Source organism: Oncorhynchus mykiss, chromosome 2 (assembly GCF_013265735.2).
Source record: "Oncorhynchus mykiss isolate Arlee chromosome 2, USDA_OmykA_1.1, whole genome shotgun sequence".
In the NCBI taxonomy this organism is placed as follows: domain Eukaryota; kingdom Metazoa; phylum Chordata; class Actinopteri; order Salmoniformes; family Salmonidae; genus Oncorhynchus; species Oncorhynchus mykiss.
Window position 1 is genome coordinate 78,926,223 of NC_048566.1, and position 23,614 is coordinate 78,949,836.

The 23,614-nt window shown below is 44.0% G+C and overlaps 1 protein-coding gene and 1 non-coding gene across 5 annotated transcripts in view; one reads left to right on the forward strand and one right to left on the reverse strand.

The window, feature by feature from the left end:
• Window positions 1–228: 228 nt before the first annotated feature.
• The window catches only part of LOC110497088 (tripartite motif-containing protein 44), a 71,812-nt gene continuing 48,426 nt past the window's right edge, over window positions 229–23,614 (reverse strand). For all 4 annotated transcript variants that reach the window (XM_021573099.2, XM_021573094.2, XM_021573104.2 and 1 more), the window contains exon 6: window positions 229–1,478. In XM_021573099.2, the coding sequence (XP_021428774.2) occupies window positions 1,403–1,478 (76 nt within the window). In that variant the 3' untranslated portion in view covers window positions 229–1,402. The remainder of the gene's footprint in view (window positions 1,479–23,614) is intronic.
• Window positions 5,201–5,254, forward strand: LOC118944149. Its single transcript, XR_005039456.1, has one exon. It is a non-coding gene; the product is annotated as a U7 small nuclear RNA (small nuclear RNA).

Sequence of the window (23,614 nt, forward strand, 5' to 3'; positions counted from 1 at the left end):
ACCTCGCTAGGTTTTGTCCTAGGTTCTTGCCTTTCTAGGGAGTTTTTCCTAGCCACCGTGCTTCTACATCTGCATTGCTTGCTGTTTGTGGTTTTAGGCTGGGTTTCTTTACAGCACTTTGTGACATCAGCTAAAAAGGGCTTTATAAATACATTTGATTGATATTGGACTGGAAGACACCTCTTCACAGGACTCAGCTTGCGTAACACATTACTAAGGGAGACAATAGGCTTCTGAAACCATTATATGTATTTCATTTATTCATTAATTTAAGGCAACAACAAAAATGTAATCATTTTAATGTCTTGACTATTTTCCTTTCACCCTCTTTACTCTTACCATTATTGCTGAATAGAAACAATCAATGCATCTTTTTCTATAAATCATTATATGACTGCTACAAAATAACATGATCCCATTGGGTAGGGCTGAGTCTTGTTCACAACTCAAGTCATATTGATTAGGTCAAAGGTCACCTTCTCCTTTCACATTAAGACTTGTCTCTAGATCACATCACAAACAAAACACACACACACACACACCCTCTGTATGTGAATATTGAAAGACATGATGGAGTAAGACAATACTGAGTGAAGTTAGTCATCAGGAGTCAGGACTGTACTGTCTGTGCAGATTGTCTCGGGTAATGAGGCATGGTATTAGAGAATGCTGACACTGCACAGAGGAATATTACTTACAGGCAAAATACACTTTGATTTTCACCTAGCATGTACTCTGAGGCTCTCACAAATTAATTATGTGTCAATGCTTCATCTGATTGATCTGACAAACACAAAGAATTTGTAGGAGAGGTAGAAGAAGAAGAGGAGAGGAGATGAGAGGTGAGTGCTAGCTTGTGTTTATACGTCAAGGAAGATTTTCGAGACACCTGTAATACATTTCCCTTTAGAGTATAAAACAGGAACACCCACCTTGTCCTGTACATTCTATATTTCTCCTCTGATCTAAGTCCTGTCACCAGTCAACTTTTCTATTTTCAAGGCTGCTTGTCAAAACAAAATATACAGAAGAAATTAAAGTAAAGCACAGCGTGTCACATTCAGGATTTCATGTTCTATTCAGTTGGGTTTTAGCAGGCACTCAGCCGCTATGCTTTCCTACCCACAGTCCTCTCTAAGCCAAGCTCACCAGCCAAGGATCTGATTGGGTGTGAAAACTGACTCTGATGGAAATTGATTGCATGGATATCATGCTCCTCAATTAAAATAGTTATTGTAGTTTTAAAAGTTCTGAAAGCAATAAGATCCATTTTGTTATACCACCAGCAGCCTTCTTCAAGGTCACTCCAACGTCAGCAGACATGCAGAGGAAAGGAGACTCTCTTCTAGTGTTGGTCTCCTGGACAGAGGTAGGAGGAGAGAGAGGTGTGGGAGTTGATTTGTCAGGGGGCGTGTCCCATTGAGGATCCGGACCTGCCCTCTCCGTAGTCCCTGGGGTCTCGTCTCGGCTCAGGGAGTCTGATGGAACAAGACACGCAAGAACATCTTCGTGAGAAGAAAATCTCTCTCTTTCTCACACACACACAAACACACACAGACGCACAAACTACATGTCACCAATCAAGTCTTAATTTTTACATTTTGTATAGAAATCTTTCTACTTAGTGGCTGTCGAGTGACGCAGATAAAGTGATTGCCAAATTGGTGGAGCCTGTAGTAATCAGAGAGAGTGTAATAGATTCCATTCCAATTGGGACAGGCTGCACTAATCATATCCCTTAATTGGACAATGTTCAGAGGGTGATAGAACGACAGAAACGAGAGAGAAGGGAGAGCAAAAATACTTAGTTCTCCCCTCCTGCTCTCATCCTTCTGCTCTCATCCCTCCTCTTACCTCTCCCTGTCCTCCCTGAGAGAGAGAAGACAAGAAACAGACATACTCCTCCTCACGTCTGCACACTTATCCTCCTCTTTTTCTCTCTATCCTTTCCTCCCTTCCTTCTAACCACTTCCTACTCCTACTCCCCTCAAACGTTCTATCTCCCCACTCTGCTAACTGATCTTTCTCTGTACTTCTAACCATTCTCTCTTCTTACCCCCTTTCCCCTCCCAAAGACCACATCTCTGCTGGCGCTTACTCTGTCTGAATCCAAACATCCCTCTCTCCCCTCTCTCTCCTATCCTCTCTTGTTGGGATCTGGTCAAAGAGCCTATCCCCTGTTCTCTCCTCTTTTAACGACCTGTACCACCCATTCCTCTGTCCTTCCTCACTCTCCTGCTCCCCAGTCTTAGACTGAGGTGCTGTCTCAGGCAGTAGAGCACCACATCCATTAACCAGGAGAAGGCATGCAGCTACCTCTGAGCCCTACTAAGCCCACCTGTGTGTGTGTGTGTGTGTGTGTGTTTGTTTGTTTTTCTCTGTAGTGAGTGTATGTATGTGTGAGTGCGCATGTGTGTATGCTCTGCAGTGTTTGTGTATGTTCTGTTATGTTTATGTGCATACTTCTCTTCTGGCTGCAGATATAAAGCCCTCTGGTGCTGCACCTCAACCCACCTCTCAGCCAACAAGGGCACATCATCAAAGAGTAGACACTCAAACAAACACACATATGCACACGCACACACAGACACACACACACCATTCCCTCATGTCAGACATGAGGGGAGAAGCTGAGTTAAGGGAGAAACTCAGAAAGGATTTTTTTTGTGTTAGGCAATTTCATCTTTTATCTCCAGTCAACCAAAAAGTCTCCCTGCTGTTTGACATAATTACAAATATATTTACATGGCTCCCCTACGTTGATAAATTAACTATTTCTATTGCAATTGTCCTGGCTCAACCCTAGGCGCCATGGATGTAATAACTTATACAGTATATTCTATCCGACCCGCAGGAGAGAGGCCATTTTGTCCAGAGAGAAAGAGAGGAAGCAGGGATAGAGTTAACATGGAAGAAATGTCAGAATAAAGAGATAAATATTCCCTACAAGGTTAGAATACCTCTTTCTTTTTACCTGTCTCTCCCTGTTTCTCTGGAAATGCACACATGCACATGCAAGCACACTTCCCCATCACCTCTCTGTCTCTCTCTCTCTTTCTCCACCACCTCTCCATCTCTCCATCTGCTCTGCCCTGGTTAGAACAGTCGAGTTGTGGGGAAGTGCTATCTTAAAGAGGACTTTCCGGGTTCTTACCAGCCATTTCTTATTTATGGGCTTTAATGTAGTCGATGCATTATTGATCACAACCAATCATTTCCTCCTCCCCTTGCTTGTGACCGTGGCCCATGGATAGGGGGCAGGTTGAGCTGAAAAGCCCAATGCGGAGCTCACTGCAGAGTGTGGGGTTGGGACAGTCCTGGGGCTCCTGGGTGATGGACGGAGAGATGAGGTCTAAATGGGTGGGGTCGGATGTGTATCTTGTGTGTGTGTGAGAGACAATGCTGAGAGAGAGAGTGCTGTAGGGGGAAAAAATAGCTGAAAGTGTCAAACGTCTCCAAATCATACTAATATCCACTGACTGGTTAAATTGGAAATGCCTAGCCAGTCACCCCTAAAATGAACCCATCACTAATTTTGGAAAACTTTAGGTGCCCCGCGAGGAACCAGAGAGGAGGATCAAGCACCATGTTGCCGACACACTTTTCTCTCTCTGTTCTTTTTCTGGCGTTGTTGCTGAGGTCTATAGAGACAGACAGAGAGGGAATGGGGGAGGGAGAGATGCAGAGAGGGAGGAGGGGAGCGAGCTGTGCCCTGATTGAGTTTGAATTCCCTGCTCTTGGCCTAGAAACCGCAGGGCTTCTAAGTCATCATCCGGAAATGCGCCCATCACGCTCCAGCCTTGCCTCCTCAATCTTGTCACAAGTGTAGAGAGAAGTAGGCAGGATGCAGTCGCAGGTTTAGAACTACTGAGATTTATTAAAGCACCATATAGAAAAGCGTGACGAAACCCAAAGTGCAAAATAATAAAGTACTCAGGAAAAACTAGGAGAGATTCCTCTCAGGAAAACAAGCAACATATACAATGACTGAGTATATATACAGTGATAGAGTGGGGATTGGAACCAGGTGCGTGTAATGATGACGAGACCAGTCTGGAGTTGATGACTGTAGGGCGTTTGCCAGCAACAGGTTCGGCAGCAGCTAGAAGGCCGGCGACGCTGAATGCTTGAGCTGGACAGGAGGGGCAGCCAAAGCGAAGGTTGGTGTGACAAATCTAGCCTTATTGCACCAGGCATAATCAATCAGAATGCGGTACTTCGGATGGTCTTAATGGGACGGGTGAAACAGCGATGAGGGGGGTTGAGACCGTGGCTGTGCCAGTTAGTGACCACTCTGCAGAACTGCCTCCAGAACAAGATTCATGATGAAAAATGCTAACCTGTGTGAGGGAACAGAGATGCAGAGGAAAGGCACTCATGGCAGTCATCCGTGGGTTAAATAAATATCGCCATTTGCATTTCCAAAAGGAAGGGCCGCCGACTGACCCTACTTGATAACTTTAGGCAGAGAGAGAGAGAGGCCCATTTCTCAGGGGCCCCAAAACCCTGCGAGGAGGGGGGGCGTAATGAGAGAGGATCCTTAACGGATATTGATAGGGCCCCCAGGACAGCCTCTTATCCTAACTCTCCAGTAAGCAGTGCACTCTGCCACGACTTAATTAAGTAAAACTTGTAGCTTCCCCGGGAGGATTTAACATCACAAACAGCTCTGAGACATGGACCGATCGAGAGGGTGAGTGGTAGAGGGAAGGAAGGAGAAAGGGGGAGAGAGAGAATGAGAGAAAGCATGAGTGATGAAGAATGAGTGCGGGTTATCAAGAGAACAAGAAAAGAAAGAGTTAGTCCACCCTCATAAAAAACTAAAGTTTACTATAGAATATTACAGTACTTACTATAAAATGTTGTAGTAAACTGTAGTATATTGTAGAATACTATACTACACACTGTAGTATCCCCCAATCATGTGTAGTATTTAGTATATAATTTTGTAGTATACTGTAGTAAATACTACAGAAATGTCCACAATAACACTACAGTCCGCAAAAACACTACATTTTTAAAAACTATAGTAAATACTACATTATTCAATTTGCATATACCCTGCCCATTCCCCTCCCCCATATCCCAATGTGTGCAACCCATAACTGAGAAACTTACATGCCAAGTATATGTCATATTGTGTTCCCTCGAGAAGCCCTGAACTCTCCATTCACAACCTAGTCCTAACTATAGGCTATGGAACAGTTGCTCTTTTAGTCTTTCTCCAGTAGGTTTCCTCAAGGAGAAAGCCCCCCACTTCTACATCAAAGATCATAAAACACTTTAGTAAATGTACCCCAAAACACTACAGTAAAAACGAAAGTCAGCAAAAACACTACAGTAAATCCTATCAGCGCTGCGGATTTTGCAACAAAAGAGAATCACGAGGTCACTTGTTTTGGTACTGCCCTTATGTAGCTTGTTTTTGGTCACAGGTTCAGGAATGACTGAAGAATTGCAACATTTACCTGGAGCTAACTCTGCAAATAGCACTCCTGGGTGTGTCTTAATCCATTATACAACAATCTTAGCAAAAATGTTTATCTGTAGAAACTATGAGAATAGAAAGGTTTTTTAAACTTTTCTAAAACATCACAGCACAGTTGAAAAAAGATGGCAATTAGAAATCAAAATTGGATGACCTTCAGAGATAAATGGGAGGGGTTGAGGATAGCTGAAGGGTGCGATTAAAAACAGTAAATTCAACAGTATACTGCAGTAAATACTACAGCATTCACTATTGTGTTTTTGCAGACTTCAGAGGCACTATAGTATTTTTTACATTGGGCAGATGGCGGTCCCTTGTGGAAAACGGAACCAGGGGTATGATGGGTAATATGTCTTATCACAGCGAATGCTCCACTGGGTCTAATTGACCATTGTCCTGCAGGACACCATCTCTCTTTTCCTCTCTCGGTCTCTTGATCTTCCTTTCTCTGTCTCTCTTTCCCTCTCCTTTCCGCTCTCTTCCACTCACCATCCCAATCTCTCTCTCTTTTCTGGTTAATGTCAGTAGATCAGTCCTCCACCATTCATCCGACAGCTGTTCTTTGGAAAATTTGTAATTTAGAAATGGCCCCTGCTCATCCACCTGTCCCTGGGAAACCCTGTGCCAGTCCCCAGCACTTTCTACTGCAATCATCCTGCCATGGAGAATCTCAGCTGGGGATGAAGTGTGATGTGAAGAAATGCAGAGTGGAAGGAGTGGATGGAGGGAGGGAAGGGAAGGATGTAGGGAATGAGAGAGAGACATCACTGCTTCACATGAACCCTGAGGAGGAAATGGATTCTCTGTCAGAGTGATTCAGAGGAAGCAGGAGGAACTGCTATGATGTCAATTGGAGATTGTGTGTGTGTCTGTGTCAGCGCGTAGAGTTTCATATGTTGAAAAGGAAGAGAGGATTTTGTAAATGTATGCTTCCACCACATCGCCTCTAGATAAGAGCTGTGAATAGCTATTCAGTAAGTGGATCTTTCTACATACAGCTGTTATTGACGTTAGAGTGTTTATTGTAAACTGAAGCGGCTTGCTGAGGCAACCTTCCCCGACCTGACAGGGAGTGAACACCTGCCGGCCAGTCCACTCACTCATCATCATCTCACTCTTCACTTCACAGCAGCCACCACACATACACATACTGTATGCACAGTACACACCCACCCACCCACGCACACACCCACTAAAATAGAGACAAAGACAGAACAGACGGCCTTAAACAAAGCCGCAGTGGGAAAAAAGACATGAGTAGAGTTACTATTCCATGATAAAGGAGATATCAGCGCAAACCATTCAGAGCGTTGCTTGACATAATTCCCAGAACATTATTTTCAACAATTCCTTTGATAAAGCTATCTGAAGACTGAGTTGCAGTAGAGAGAGAGAAAAAACAAAAAGCTGTCTAGCCACCAATCACATCCTGAATCTACAAGGAGTCTCAGAAACATGACCCTAGGCTTCAGTGGTGATTAGGGTCTGGTTTCAATGACGGACACTTTTGGCAACTTCAATAAGGGTAAAAAATACATCTGGGGTGGGCCCTCTTCAGACAAACAACTCTCCCAACAAATCATGAAGCAGACATGTCAGAACTTTGCGAAATGCAGTTATTAAAATACTAAGGTTGGAGCGAAAACCTAAAGGACGATAACTCTCCAGGAACAGGGTTGGGGAGCCATGCTCTATGCCAAACTGACGTTCTATTACTGTTCAGCCGGAACATTTGAACATTGTGGGAGGCAACCCAGATGGGAGCCTGTCATATGATGTAACACATACAGTATCAGTCAAAAGTTTGGACACACCTACTCATTCAAGGGTTTTTCTTTATTTTACTATTTCCTACATTTAGGAATAATAGTGAAGACATCAAAACCAGGAAATAACACATATGGAATCACATAGTAACCAAAAAAGTGTTAAACAACTAATACAACTTATATCTGAGAGTTTTACATTGATGACAGCTTCGCAGACTCTTGGCATTATCTCAACCATCTTCACGAGGTAGTCACCTGGAATGCATTTCAATTAACAGGTGTGCCTTGTTAAAAGTTAATTTGTGGAATTTCTCTCCTTCTTAATGTGTTTGAGCCAATCAGTTGTGTTGTGACAAGATAGGGGTGGTATACAGAAGATAGCCCGATTTGGTAAAAGACCAAGTCTATATTATGCCAAGAACAGCTCAAAAAAGCAAAGAGAAATGATAGTCTGCCATTACTTTAAGACATGAAGGTCAGTCAATGCAGTCGCAAAAACCATCAAGCATTATGATAAAACTGGCTCTCATGAGGACCGCCACAGGAAACGAAGACCCAGAGTTACCTCAGCTGCAGAAGATACGACCATTAGAATTACCAGGATCAAAAATTGCAGCCCAAATAAGTGATTCACAGAGTTCAGTAATGTTATATTTTAGATTTTTCAAAGTAGCTACCCTTTGCCTCGATGTCAGCTTTGGACACTCTTGGCATTCTCTCAACCAGCTTCATCTGGAATGGTTTTCCAACAGTCTTGAAAGAGTTCCCACATATGACGAGCACTTGTTGGCTGCTTTTCCTTCACTCTGCAGTCCAACTCACCCCAAACCATCTCAATTGGTTTGACATTGGGTGATTGTGGAGGCCAGGTCATCTGATGCAGCACTCAATCACTATCCTTCTTGGTCAAATAGCACAGCCTGGAGGTGATTTGGGTCATTGTCCTGTTGAAAAACAACTGATAGCCCAACTAAGCGCAAACCAAATGGGATGGCGTATCGCTGCAAAATACTGTGGTAGCCATGCTGGTTAAGTGTGCCTTGAATTCTGAATAACAGTGTCACCAGCAAATGACCCCCACACTATCACACCTCCTGCTCCATGCTTCACGGTGAGAACCACACATACAGAGATCATCCGTTCACCTACTCTGCGTCTCACAAAGACACAGCGGTTGGATCCAAAAATCTCAAATTGCTCGTGTTTCTTGGCCCAAGCATGTCTCTTCTTCTTATTGATGTCCTTTAGTAGTGGTTTCTTTGCAGCAATTCAACAATGAAGGCCTGATTCACGCAGTCTCTTCTGAACAGCTGATGTTGAGATGTGTCTGTTACTTGAAATCTTTGAAGCATTTATTTGGGCTGCAATCTCAAGTGCAGTTAACTCTAATGAACTTATCCTCTGCAGAAGAGGTAACTCTGGGTCTCCCTTTCCTGTGGCCGTCCTCATGAGAGTCAGTTTCATCATAGCGCTTGATGGTTTTTGTGACTGCACTTGAAGAAACTTTAAAAGTTCTTGAAATGTTCCATATTGACTGACCTTCATGTCTTAAAGTAATGATGGACTGTCATTTCTCTTTGCTTGTTCTTGACATAATATGGACTTGGTCTTTTACCAAATAGGGCTATCTTCTGTATACTGTACCACCCCGACCTTGCCACATCACAACTGATTGGCTCAAACGTATTAAGAAGAAAATAAATTCCACAAATTAACTTTTAACAAGGCACACCTGTTAATTGAAATGCATTCCAGGTGACCTCATGAAGCTGGTTGAGAGAATGCCAAGAGTGTGCAAAGCTGTCATCAAAGCAAAGGGTGGCTACTTCGAAGAATCTCAAATATACTTTGATTAGTTTTAACACTTTTTTGGTTACTACATGATTCCATATGTGTTATTTCATAGTTGTGATGTCTTCACTATTATTATACAATGTAGAACATAGTCAAAATAAATAAAAAAACCTTGAATGAGTAGGTGTGTCCAAACTTTTGACTGGTACTGTACACATATATACCAATCTATTTTACTAGCCATGTTATCACAGCAATATTGATACTGCATTCCCTCATACATACATGTATACAGTACTGTACTGTTAATGGTGACTGAAGTCTATTCCAGGAGAACATCTTCACATAGGTAAATAATGCACCTATGATTACACTGGCACGGTGCGTGTAAGATATAATCTGTTCGCTACAGGCAGAGAAGCAGAGGGAGCTGCTGCTTCTTATTACCTGTAGTTTACATTGCAAGTGATTGATGTGTGCAAAACGCGGCTCAGTATAGTAGGGAAAGAATCCATATCATTAGCTTACTGATCCACAGCCTCCAGCGGCCCTGATTCCAGCTCATGTTCATGCATGCCATTACGTAAAAATGTACATTATAAATGGATACTACCACTCACTTGCCCAAGAAGATATCCATGCAATCTACCCACCACATGTAGCATACAATAGCCTGAATATGCCTTTGTGTGCTACCGGCTCTAAACCACAACGCTGGAACACATAAGGTCAGTGATGTGTAATTAAATCAAGCTTAGTTGATGTTCATCCAATCTGAATATTCATTGCGGAGATAGATTGTGTGAAGCAGTGTTACAGCTGTTATCAACCAAGAGCCAATTTCCTGTGTGCGTCGACAATGTACGCACCTGCCTTAATCGTTTACAGGAATGAACAAAGAGATATTCTGATAAGAGTATTAATCATGGTAAAGAGTCAATCTGACATAGGTTCATTTAGTGCTTTATCAATCACTGTTGCCACAGGGGCAATTGAGGAATTAATTGAGGAGAGTTGCATCGAGAAATGCTGCCGCCTGCGTAGGGTGAAGAAATAAAATCGCTCATTAATTAGTAATGTGAAATAGAAATTGGGGCTAAACAGAACGACACAAAGCGGCCAAGCGGCTCAGCAGGGAGGGCTGTTTGTGTTGCATGTGTCACGTGGCTGATAATTCCCCCATAAAGCCATTCTTCACAGAGATGTAAATAGACGATAAACAATTAGAGTACATCCTGGGCTGAGCCTGCGCCTGCCTCCCATACCACCTCCAGAGTCGTTAAAATCCTATTTGCCGTCATTAGTTTCTAAAGAGCTTCCTATAGAAGAGCGGAGAGGGGAGAGAGAAAAACAACATAAAAGTGGAGGCCTAGGTATAGAAAGAGGAGGAGAAACAAGAGAGAGGAGAGAGAGAGAGAGAGAGAGAGAGAGAGAGAGAGTCTCTAATGGAAGTTGTGGAAGAGGCCTGAAAAGAAGATGAGATTCGTTTCATTCTCCACCATTATTCTATCTGGGGCCAGATGGAGAAATGGAGCATATCAGTGCCTACAGTATTGCTGTAGTTTAATGTAGGCCAATGTGCCGGGATCCCCCAAGCAAGCAGCCTGCAGAACACACCAGGCAGACAGGAAATAGGGAAGTGAAGGACCCATAACAACCAAGGCTTTGCATAGTACTGGAGCCCTCTGTGTTCACGATGCACTATAAAGACTTGTCCCCGGAGTGTGCAAAGCCATTTGGTCCTGGGTTTCATTGGGACTGCATATGGGAACAGGGCCTGGAGTAGTATGGTATTGTACCACTCACCACCTCCCAGACGATGACTGTAAGCTGCGTCCCAAATGGTACTCTATTCCCTATTTGGTGCACTACTTTTGACCAGAGCCTCATGGACCCAGGTCAAGAGTACTACACTATAAAGGGAATAGGGTACCATTTGGGACACAGCCGATGACTGTAGAGTGTAGAGTCCCACCCTGTGTCAGAGGGTAATAGAGCAGAGGCTATAACCAGCTTGGACAAGTCACTCTTATGGAACTGCTGGGAGGTCACAGAACGGTCACACTGGGTTCTGGAACATTGTGGAAATGATAAGCTGTAGCATGTGGTTGAATGGAGAAAAAGTTATTTGGAGTGACGAGGGGGTCATGGGAATTCCAATGTGACCAAGTGCCGGTGTCGCAGCCCAATGCTGCCAACTGTGTTGTAGTGTAACCATAGCATTTGATCATAACTTTAACCATTTAATTATAGCAGAGATGGACCTTGATTAGCTGAATCAGGTGTTTCGGAGAAGCACTGGAACAAAATCCTTCACACTCAGTTAGCGCTCCCTGAATGTGAGTGTTTGTGTGGGCAGCATACCTGAAATGGGTGGCAAAACGTGTCAGAAGAAAGTCTTATGCCAATCAGGAGTAAAATAAAGTATTTGGATCTTTCTGCGGTTAACTTTGACATTTCTCCCGAGGAGAGCAGAGTTTGGAGGAACCTTTGTCTTTTTTCTCCAGCTTCTTGCCAAGGATCCAAACTTTAAACCAGGTTTATTTTCCTCATCTCAGTTGAAAAAGCCTCTTTCTTCACCACTGCTCTAAATATATCTTAAACTTCTCTCCGAAAAGTTTCAGATTCAAGGACAGCAGAGAGAAAAACAGAATGGAGATAAACTTGTATCTATCCCTCTATTAAACCACACCTCTGTTGTGCTGAGAAATCAATAGCTAACAGGGGATAGATAACAGTAAAACCATCCCCCATCCCCACCCTCCCTCCTCTCTTGAATGCGCTTCTAAGAGCCATCAATCTTGCTCTACTAGAGGGGAACTCCCCCTGGTGTGATATGAATATCAGGCCCATGTGATGTATGTTATGAGATGTATAGGCGCCGGGCCATTATGAAGAGTGATTGGTCACAGCGTCCTCCCGCCCACAAACATGGTACGCACTTACTCACGCACTCACTCACGCACACACACACACAGAGAAAGGGGTAAGAAGACTGGCACATCTGCCTCCCTCCCTCCATCCTTCTCTAACGGCTGATCACTGGCGCCACCACCATTGAAGAATCACCCAGGTGCAGAGGCAAGCTGTCCGGGAATGCTTAGGAATGCTGTCTGAGTGGACTCTCTCGGCTCGATGTTATGGAAATCACTTTCTCACCTTCTCTCCCTTCGTCAGAGATGGAGAGATGGCAGAGGCACATATGGTTGCAGAAAAGGGAGAGGGAGAGAGTTAGAGAGAGAGTGTGGCGGAGAAGTGACAGCCTGGCTATTAGGCAAAGCCTTCTGTCATGTGAATACTCCCCCCATAGTCCTGTCATCCACACGTACATAGCCCTAGTCTGAAGGACACACAGGAAGCCTATACCATCTTCTCTGCCTGCCTGTGTGCTGCTGTCAAAATGTTCTTCTCCTGATAAATGTCCCCTGTCCCTCAGTGCCACATGTCCTCTCATAAATATATATTTTTAATCGACTGACAGAATTTGCCCTGAATACTAACCACTGGGGATATCATTGATTACATAACTTTTCATGTTTGAGCATACAATCCATGCCCTCATAATGAACCAGACAGAACAGAATAGAGCTGTGAGAATATGTATATGCCTGGTCCCAGTGTCTGTGGTTCCTGTAGTAGTAGCTGAGACAGGAACAGAAAGAGAAACATGCAGAGACACTGCCACTGGGACCTGACAGCTCCACAGTGTTAGCTGCTAGCTGGATGACTAATAAACTTTTATGTGTGCTAATGCATCTTGTAAAGCGTGTGTCATAAAAGCATGCCAACTCCTGCAGTTAACCCCCCCCCCCCCCCCCAATGATATTTCAGGATAGCACTGGACAGAATGCAATTGAAGTGTTTTGAGAAATCCAGTGGCCTGTCCATCCATGCCTGTTAATAAAAACACACCCCTACTACCAGGACACAACCACATAAATACCTTCAGTGGAGGCTAGGGGGGAAAGCAACCAGAAAACATTCACATCTACAGTATAAAAACTACCACGATAACAACCTCACCTCAAACATGTCATTCAAACAAAGAAAAACGAATCAGCAATCTGCCTCAACGGCCCTGCTCAATCCAAAGCGGGAAAAAAACAACACACAAAGTGAAAATAGTAAAAAAATAAAAAAGTTGTCTGGATGTTTGACTAGTGAGAGGATGTGTGCTATGTGGTGCGCATATTAACACACCCTCTATGGCAGGGTAATTAAGAACAGGCTCCCTCCACTCACTCTACTCCTCCCTGCCCCTACATTCCACTCAAGGTTGCCTTCTCCCTCCACCGCCGAATGCTGATGCTGAGGTGGGAGGCAACACAACGCCACGACAACACATAAATCGCCACTGTGACAGTGACTGTCGGGAGGCTGCTGAATTAAACATGCCATGACAATCGTCACGCTGTCCCTCTCTCTCTCTCTGGGTGGAGGGAGGGAGGAAAGGAGAGGAGGAACAGACGTCTTCTACCTTTTTACCTTGCTGAAGTGTGTGTTGTAATGCCACGTGATTCGGCGGGCCCCTGCCTGCAGTGGGACGGGAGTGGGGCTGCGGCTGGGGGATGAGGAGTTGTGATGTGGCACTGCGGTGGTGCTGGGTGATAATGTCGCTCTGCTGCTGCCGCGTTGACAGGTCATACGAGGGGCTGGAGTTTGATAAGCAGCTGATTCATCAGCCTTTGTTCAGCTCACCACTATCACCCTCCAGCATCTCCACTGAGCTGACACCAAACCTAGAACACTACCCCGGGGTGTCAAGGTTTGTTGCACTGTGTGTTTCGATCGGTCGCAGTGTGTGTATGTGTGAGTGAATGTGTGTGTGTGTGAGAGAGAGAGAGAGAGAGAGAGAAATCGAGAGAGAGAGAGAAATTGAGAGAGAGAGAGAGAGAAAGACAAAAAATGAGCATGAACACTCCTGTAGTGTTTGTGCATGTTGTGTTCAGTCTTTTGACTGTTTGCATGAATAATGTTTCTGTGTGCAGTAATTTCTAGAGTGTGTATGTGTGGGAGTACTCTCTACAGAGATACAGGGTGGAAATCTGCTTTGGGAAGCACACCGGCACTCAAAGAAAGAAAGGAGAGAGAGAGATTGTGCACTTGCTCTTTTCTGTATCTGTTTCTGTATGTGTGTGTTTCCACAGACAAAGGAGGAGGGAGTGTTATCCCCAGGTACCGAGTCCCAGTGCCCAGTTATTCCAACTTTAAAAAAACTCTCTGTCCCAGAAAACACCAAAGCAGACATCGACTGTCTTTTCACAACCAATAGGTCTGCCTTGTGTAAGACCCACAATTCTACCAGCCTGGAGACCGCTACATTGACCTTTAGCTGCTAGTTGAAATGGATGCCGTACGTCGCCAGTGCTCTGATAACCATCGTGGCCCATTACAGACCATTACATATTCTCCATTGCTACTGTGTCCGCTCCGTGACGATGATAACCCTGCCTGGTTTCGTCTCGCTGTAACAGAATGCTTCCCTCCAGATGTTGACTAGTCAAACTACACAGAGAATCACAACACGTCTGTGTTCTACGATACACTGCTCCCACCTTCTCCTGCTGTCTACCTCTCATATGGGTTCTCTCTCTCTGACACGCACATCCCTTTTCTGTCTCAAGCTTGCTCTTACTTTCCCACACTTTCTCTTTCTCTCCCTCCTCAACAATATGAGGTATATGTTTCCTCCAGGACAATTGTTTTAATTAGCATGTTGACTGTGTTATATACTGTACCTACTCATCTTTTCATCTAACACCTTTCTCTCTCTCTTCCTGGGGGGGGGCATGACAGGCCACAAGACCAAATTAATTGTTTAAACATATTTTAAATAGTCTACACACGACGCAAATGACAAAACACATTAACAATTGTTCAATTTGGTTTCATGGCCTGCCAGCAAACAAGAAAACGATCATTCAGTGGCGGCACTCCTAGTAGCCGGGGACTTTAATACAGGGAAACTTAAATCACCTTTAACCAAATTTCTATCAGCATGTTAAAAGTGCAAGCAGAGGAGAAAAAAACTCTGGACCCCCTTTACTCCACACACAAAGACGTATACAAAGCTCTCCCTCGCCCTCCATTTGACAAATCTGACCATAATTCTATCCTCCTGATTCCTGCATGCAAGCAAAAATTAAAGCAGGAAGCACCAGTGACTAGATCAATAAAAAAGGTGGTCAGATGAAGTAGATGCTAAGCTAAAGGACTGTTTTGCTATCACAGACTGGAATATGTTCCGGGGTTGCTCCGATGGCAATGAGGACTACACCACATCAGTCATTGGCTTCATCACTAAGGGCATCAATGACGTCGTCCCCACAGTGACCGTACGTACATACCCCAACCAGCAGCCATGGATTACAGGTAACATTCGCACTGAGCCAAAGGCTAGAGCTGCCGCTTTCAAGGAGCGGGACTTTAACCCGGAAGCTTATAAGAAATCCCGCTATGACCTCCGATGAACCATCAAACAGGCAAAGAGTCAATACAGGACTAAGATTGTATCATACTACACCGGCTGTGATGCTTGTCGGATGTGGTACGGCTTGCAAACCATTACAGACTACAAAGGGAAGCACAGCCAAGAGCTGCCCAGTGACACAAGCCTACCAGCCGAGCTAAACTACTTCTATGCTCACTTCGAGGAAAATAACACTGAAACATGCATGGGAGCACCAGCTGTTCCAGAAGACTGTGTGATCATGTAAGACCTTGAAACAGGTCAACATTCACAAGGCCGCAGGGCCAGATGGATTACCAAGATGTGTACTGCGAGCATGTGCTGACCAACTGGCAAGTGTCTTCACTGATATTTTCAACATCTCCCTGTACTAGTCTGTAATAACAACATGTTAAAGCAGACCACCATCATGCCTGTGCCCAAGAACACTAAGGTAACCATAGTGTCCTCAAAGCTCATCAATAAGCGAAGGACCCTGGGACTAAACACCTCCCTCTGCAGCTGTATCCTGGACTTCCTGATGGGTCAACCCATGTTGTAAGGTTAGGCAAAAACACATCTTCCACGCTGATCCTCAACACGGGGGCCCCTCAGTGGTGCGTGCTCAGTCCCCTCCTGTACTCCCTGTTCACTCATGACTGCACGGCCAGGCATTACCATCAATAAGTTTTCCGATGACACAACAGTGGTAGGCCTAATCACCGACAACGACAAGACAGCCTATAGGGAGGAGGTCAGAGACCCGGCCGTGTGGTGCCAGGACAACAACCTCTCCCTCGACATGATCAAGACAAAGGAGATGACTGTGGACTACAGGAAAAAGAGGGCCAAACACTCCCCAATTCTCATTGATGGGGCTGCAGTGGAGCATGTTGAGAGCTTCAAGTTCCTTGATGTCTACATCACCAACAAACTAACATAGTTTGCACACCAAGACAGTCGTGAAGAGGGCACAATGAAAACTATTCCCCCTCAGGAGACTGAAAAGATTTGGCATGGGTCCTCAGATCCTCAAAAGGTTCTACAGCTGCACCATCGAGAGCATCACTGCCTGGTATGGCAACTGCTCGGCCTCTGACCGCAAGGCACTACAGAGGGTAGTGCGTACGGCCCAGTACATTACTGGGGCCAAGCTTCCTGCCATCCAGGACCTCTATACCAGGCGGTGTCAGTGGAAGGCCCTAAAAATGGTCAATGTCTCCTGCCACCCTAGTCATAGACTGCTCTCTCTGCTACCGCATGGCAAGCGGTACCGGTGTACCAAGTGCGGGGGTGACAGTCTAGGTCCAAGAGGCTTCTAAACAGCTTCTACCCCCAAGCCATAAGACTCCTGAACACTTAAACAAAAGGATACCCAGACTATTGCCCGCTCTCCCCCTCTTTTACACCGCTGCTACTCTCTGTTAACTTCTATGCATAGTCACTTTAAAAACTCTGCCTACATGTACATATTACTTCAACTAAACGGTGCCTCCGCACATTGACTCTGTACCGGTACTCCCCTGTATATAGTCTCGCTATTGTTATTTTACTGCTGCTCTTTAATTACTTGTTACTTTTATTTCTTATTCTTATCCATATTTTTTTAAACTGCATTGTTGGTTAGGAGCTCGTAACTAAGCATTTCACTGTCAGGTTGTTGTATTCGGCGCATGTGACCAAATTGATTTCATTTGAGTCAAACAGTTGTACTGAGCTCACGAGGCCACAGTACAGTACATGGACTTGGTAGGAAGTATTGGTAAAATATTGGATACCACAAGATTATCAGCAAGAGCATCCCTGGAGGCAGATGCAACACAGGAGAAGATAGCAAACTGTTTATACCACCGTACACACTGAAGTTTGCTGTCAGACTAACCTATTGTTGTTGTTTTGTGCACTGGAGCCCTATGCGATACTGTATGATTCACTAGGCTTGCTCCCATTTTTCATTCCCTATTCTTCTATATTACTACATGCCCAGAAAGCTACAATCTCCCCCATTTTACCATCTCCCCTCTTTCCCTTCTCTGTTCTGAGTTAAACAGGATCTCATTTTTTTGAATACTTAAAGCGGTACCCTCTTGATTCCCTTGTTAGATAGTTGAAGTACATCCTCTCCTGGCTCCTTTTCAATGTCATCAGAAAATGCTGAGGATAACTGCTTTCAAATGAATGAGTAGGCAAACACAGTGTGTACATATACTTCACTGACAAACCGACACACACCGACAAACACACTCAGAAATAGACAAACCATTATTTACAGACACTATATGCGTATTTCATGTTATTTAACCAGGAAAGTTCACTCAGTACACTTCCTAAGATCACAGTCCTGGTACTACAGTATACTAGTCTGCGATTGGTACAGATGTATGATCTTAATTTGAGCCAGTTTGCTACAGCAGGAAAATAATCATTCAGCAACAGAAAATGTGAATTATTATGTGAATTATAATTAATGGACTTTTTTGTCTGGGTTAATACATTTTTCGTAAGGGAAATTACAAACTTCAGAAACCTTTTAAAACCTCAAATACACAATTAAATGTTAAGTTATCCTGCAACCGGTTGATCAAATTAAGATCCTACATCTGTACTGGGGGTGATGGTCAATGCAGAAAACAACACCAATATTGTCCAGTATTGACTCAAAACGTTGCTAGGCTGTGTGTTGTTGCAAGTCTTCCTACCTACAACTGAACTCAACCAGAGTAATCAGGCAGCTAGTCCACAGCAACATCCATTATAGAACCAGACACTGTCTGTTGCATCTTTTATGAAAAAACATTATCTTAGATCATTTTTTTGACGTGGGAGAACACATTTTTATGATTCAGATTGTGTCATTTCAGAAACTCTATTCATCTGAAAAGCTTTCATTTTGCAGCACTACCCTTTCCATTTAAAGGCCCACGTCTGTAGAGGGGAACAAAATACAAAACCACAATGTACGGGTTGCTATGGCAACTCCCAACATTAAATTGCGATGGTTATCAGAAGCTTTCTTGTTGTAAAATGACCTTTTATGTATTCCAGTGAATCCCTGAGAGATTAAAAAAAAAAACTGACCATTTGTCATCTTCTAAAGGAGCACATGAAAGATCACACACACATGCACACTTGCATAAGATATGTGTTGCTTAGGCTGCCTTGTTGATGTTTTTAGATAGTGGCCCTCAGAGTGAATACCGGTGACATGAGCCTTAAGAAGTGTGTGTGCGCTGTGTCTAGTACATGTGAGTTTTTCAATGAATAATGCAAGTTTATTTGTGGCGTGACATTCAATGAGTGGTGTTTGTGTGTGTGTGTGTGTATTTGTGCATGCACAGAGAACAAAAAGGTGTTATGCCAGTGTGCATGTTAGTGCACACATGCCAGTGTGTGTGTGTATGGTGTTAGCAGGATAGCGCAGAGTGTGAAGTAGAATGTGACACCCACAGTCCCACTGGAGTGTGAATAAGAGAGGAGAGGAGTGTGAGGTGGAGGAGAGACACATGATCCTCCATCACCAACCACAGCAGCTACCTGGGCCCATCTACACACACACACACACACACACACACACACACACACACACACACACACACACACACACACACACACACACACACACACACACACACACACACACACACACACACACACACACACACACACACACACACACACACACACACACACACACACACACACACACACACACACACACACACACACACACACACACACACACTAGCAGCACTTACTAAAACCCTGTTGGCTGATGTTATATAGCCTATAGCCACTTAAGTGAGGGCATGTTGATTATACCGCGGCATACAGCACACGTGATGAGGTGGGGAGAATGGAGGGATGAAGGAGGGGTGGGGGAGAGAGAGTGGGAGGCCGCAGTGCCTTTTCTTCTCTATGGGTAATGTAAATATTTCACTGTGTTTCCATCTCAGGGACAATCCCCTGTTCTTTACCATTTCACTCCTCTCTCACTCCTCCCTTTCTTCTCGTCCTCCACTGGTCTGTTTGACCATCTGAAGGGCAACTCATCTCAACACCAGACCCTTCCGTCTCCTGACCCTGGATGTGTTGACTGAACTGAACACCAGGAAGGTAACGCCAGAGAGCTCCAACTTCTTCTCCATGTACAGCCTCCATCCACAGAACCAGACCTCAACCAGAAAACTACCAACAAACCATCCATTCAACCAGAACACCACTAACTAACCATCCAATCAACCAGTACACCACTAACTAATCATCCAATCAACCACAACACCACTAAATAACCATCCATTCAACCAGAACACCACTAACTAATCATCCAATCAACCAGAACACCACTAACTAAGCACCCATTCAACCAGAACACCACTAACTAACCATCCATTCAACCAGAACACTACTAACTAACCATCAATTCAACCAGAACACTACTAACTAACCATCCAATCAACCAGTACACCACTAACTAATCATCCAATCAACCACAACACCACTAAATAACTATCCATTCAACCAGTACACCACTAACGAATCATCCAATCAACCAGAACACCACTAACTAACCATCCATTCAACCAGCACACCTCTTAACTAACCATCCATTCAACCAGAACACTACTAACTAACCATCAATTCAACCAGAACACTACTAACTAATCATCCATTCAACCAGAACACTAGTAACCATCCATTCAACCAGAACACCACTAACTAACCATCCATTCAACCAGAACACTACTAACTAACCATCAATTCAACCAGAACACTACTAACTAATCATCCATTCAACCAGAACACTAGTAACCATCCATTCAACCAGAACACTACTAACTAATCATCCATTCAACCAGAACACTACTAACTAATCATCCATTCAACCAGAACACCACTAACTAACCATCCATTCAACCAGAACACTACTAACTAACCATCCATTCAACCAGAACACCACTAACTAAGCACCCATTCAACCAGAACACTACTAACTAACCATCCATTCAATCAGAACACCACTAACTAAGCACCCATTCAACCAGAACACCCCTAACTAAGCACCCATTCAACCAGAACACCACTAACTAACCATCCATTCAACCAGAACACCACTAACTAATTATCCAATCAACCAAAACACCACTAACTTTTATTTTATTTTATTTTTTATTTAACCTTTATTTAACCAGGTAGGCAATTTGAGAACAAGTTCTCATTTACAATTGCGACCTTGCCAAGATAAAGCAAAGCAGTTCGACACATACAACGACACAGACACATGGAGTAAAACAAATGTACAGTAACTAATACAGTAGAAACAAGTCTATATACGATGTGAGTAAATGAGGTGAGATAAGGGAGGTAAAGGCAAAGTAAATACAATATAGCAAGTAAAACACTGGAATGGTAGATTTGCAGTGGAAGAATGTGCAAAATGGAAATAAAAATAATGGGGTGCAAAGGAGCAAAATAAATAAATAAATAAAATAAATACAGTAGGGAAAGAGGTACTTGTTTGGGCTAAATTATCGGTGGGCTATGTACAGGTGCAGTAATCTGTGAGCTGCACTGACAGCTAGTGCTTAAAGCTAGTGAGGGAGATAAGTGTTTCCAGTTTCAGAGATTTTTGTAGTTCGTTCCAGTCATTGGCAGCAGAGAACTGGAAGGAGAGGTGGCTAAAGAAATAATTGGTTTTGGGGGTGACCAGAGAGATATACCTGCTGGAGAGCGTGCTACAGGTGGGTGCTGCTATGGTGATCAGCACGCTGAGATAAGGGGGTCTTTACCTAGCAGGGTCTTGTAGATGACATGGAGCCAGTCGGTTTGGCGATGAGTATGAAGCGAGGGCCAGCCAACGAGAGCGTACAGGTCGCAATGGTGGGTAATATATTGGGCTTTGGTGACAAAACGGATGGCACTGTGATAGACTGCATCCAATTTGTTGAGTAGGGTATTGGAGGCTATTTTGTAAATGACATCGCCGAAGTCGAGGATTGGTAGGATGGTCAGTTTTACGAGGGTATGTTTGGCAGCATGAGTGAAGGATGCTTTGTTGCGAAATAGGAAGCCAATTCTAGATTTAACTTTGGAATGGAGATGTTTGATGTGGGTCTGGAAGGAGAGTTTACAGTCTAACCAGACACCTAGGCATTTGTAGTTGTCCACGTATTCTAAGTCAGAGCCGTCCAGAGTAGTGATGTTGGACAGGCGGGCAGGTGCAGGTAGCGATTGGTTGAAGAGCATGCATTTAGTTTTACTTGTATTTAAGAGCAATTGGAGGCCACGGAAGGAGAGTTGTATGGCATTGAAGCTTGCCTGGAGGGTTGTTAACACAGTGTCCAAAGATGGGCCAGAAGCATACAGAATGGTGTCATCTGCATAGAGGTGGATCAGAGACTCACCAGCAGCAAGAGCGACATCATTGATGTATACAGAGAAGCGAGTCGGTCCAAGAATTGAACCCTGTGGCACCCTCATAGAGACTGCCAGAGGTCCGGACAGCAGACCCTCCGATTTGACACACTGAACTCTATCAGAGAAGTAGTTGGTTAACCAGGCGAGGCAATCATTTGAGAAACCAAGGCTGTCGAGTCTGCCAATGAGGATGTGGTGATTGACAGAGTCGAAAGCCTTGGCCAGATCAATGAATATGGCTGCACAGTAATGTTTCTTATCGATGGCGGTTAAGATATCGCTTAGGACCTTGAGCGTGGCTGAGGTGCACCCATGACCAGCTCTGAAACCAGATCGCATAGCAGAGAGGTTATGGTGAGATTTGAAATGGTCGGTAATCTGTTTGTTGACTTGGCTTTCGAAGACCTTAGAAAGGCAGGGTAGGATAGATATAGGTCTGTAGCTAACCATCCATTAAATCAGAACACCACTAACTAATCATCCATTCAACCAGAACACAACCAGAACACCACTAACTAATCATCCATTAAACCAGAACATCCCTAAATAACCATCCATTCAACCAGAACACCACTAACTAACCATCCAATCAACCAGAACACCACTAACTAACCATCCATTCAACCAGAACACCACTAACTAACTAACCATCCATTCAACCAGAACACTAGTAACCATCCATTAAATCAGAACACCACTAACTAACCACCCATTCAACCAGCACACTACTGACTAAGAGAGAGAATTATCAAAACAACAACAAAATAGGTAGTTGGATGTGAGCCACTACAGCTCAGACTGTGTGTGTTTAAATACATGTCCTGCTGTTAGTGTGTGTGTGTTTGAGAGAGTGAGAGTGAGAGAGTGAGAGAGAGAGAGAGGGAAAGAAAGACAGAAAGAGAGTAGGAGAGAGAGATAGTGTTTGTGTTTAAAGGCTCTGGTGAGAGCAATAGCCCTTAGCCCTCTTATCGCTATTCTCTGAGGTAACGCTACTTCTCCTCAGGTCCCATGCATGATAAAACAGAGGTTGTGTGTGTGTCTGTAGGTCCCATGCATGATAAAACAGAGGTTGTGTGTGTCTGTAGGTCCCATGCATGATAAAACAGAGGTTGTGTGTGTCTGTAGTTCCCATGCATGATAAAACAGAGGTTGTGTGTGTGTGTGTGTGTGTGTGTGTGTGTGTGTGTGTGTGTGTGTGTGTGTGTGTGTAGGTCAGGGGATGTTTCATGGCTCCAGAGACAGGGACAGAGCAGAGAAACGTGACAGAGTGGAGGAATAAATGAAGGGACCTGCTATCATCATTAGAAGTGCCAGACACCCCAGAGTGCCTATCATATTAGTGTGATTACATTGCATGATTTATATCCCTGCCAAGCCTCCCCTGCTAAGCAGACTTTATGCACATCACAGTCCCGTAGCTCTTTGACACACATACTGTATGTCCTTTGTTCCTGGAGTGGTTGCTTAAATGGAGCAGTGTTTGCTAAACAAGGTGTGAGCCAACGCACTTTAAAAGCTCCACCACAGCAATGCCTTCTGGTAAATATATATATATATTTTTTATTTAACTACGCAAGACAATTAAAAACAAATTCTTATTTACAATGACGGCCTAGGAACAATGGGTTAACTGCCTTGTTCAGGGGCAGACAGACAGATTTCTACATTGTCAGCTCAGGGATTCGATCTACCAACCTTTCA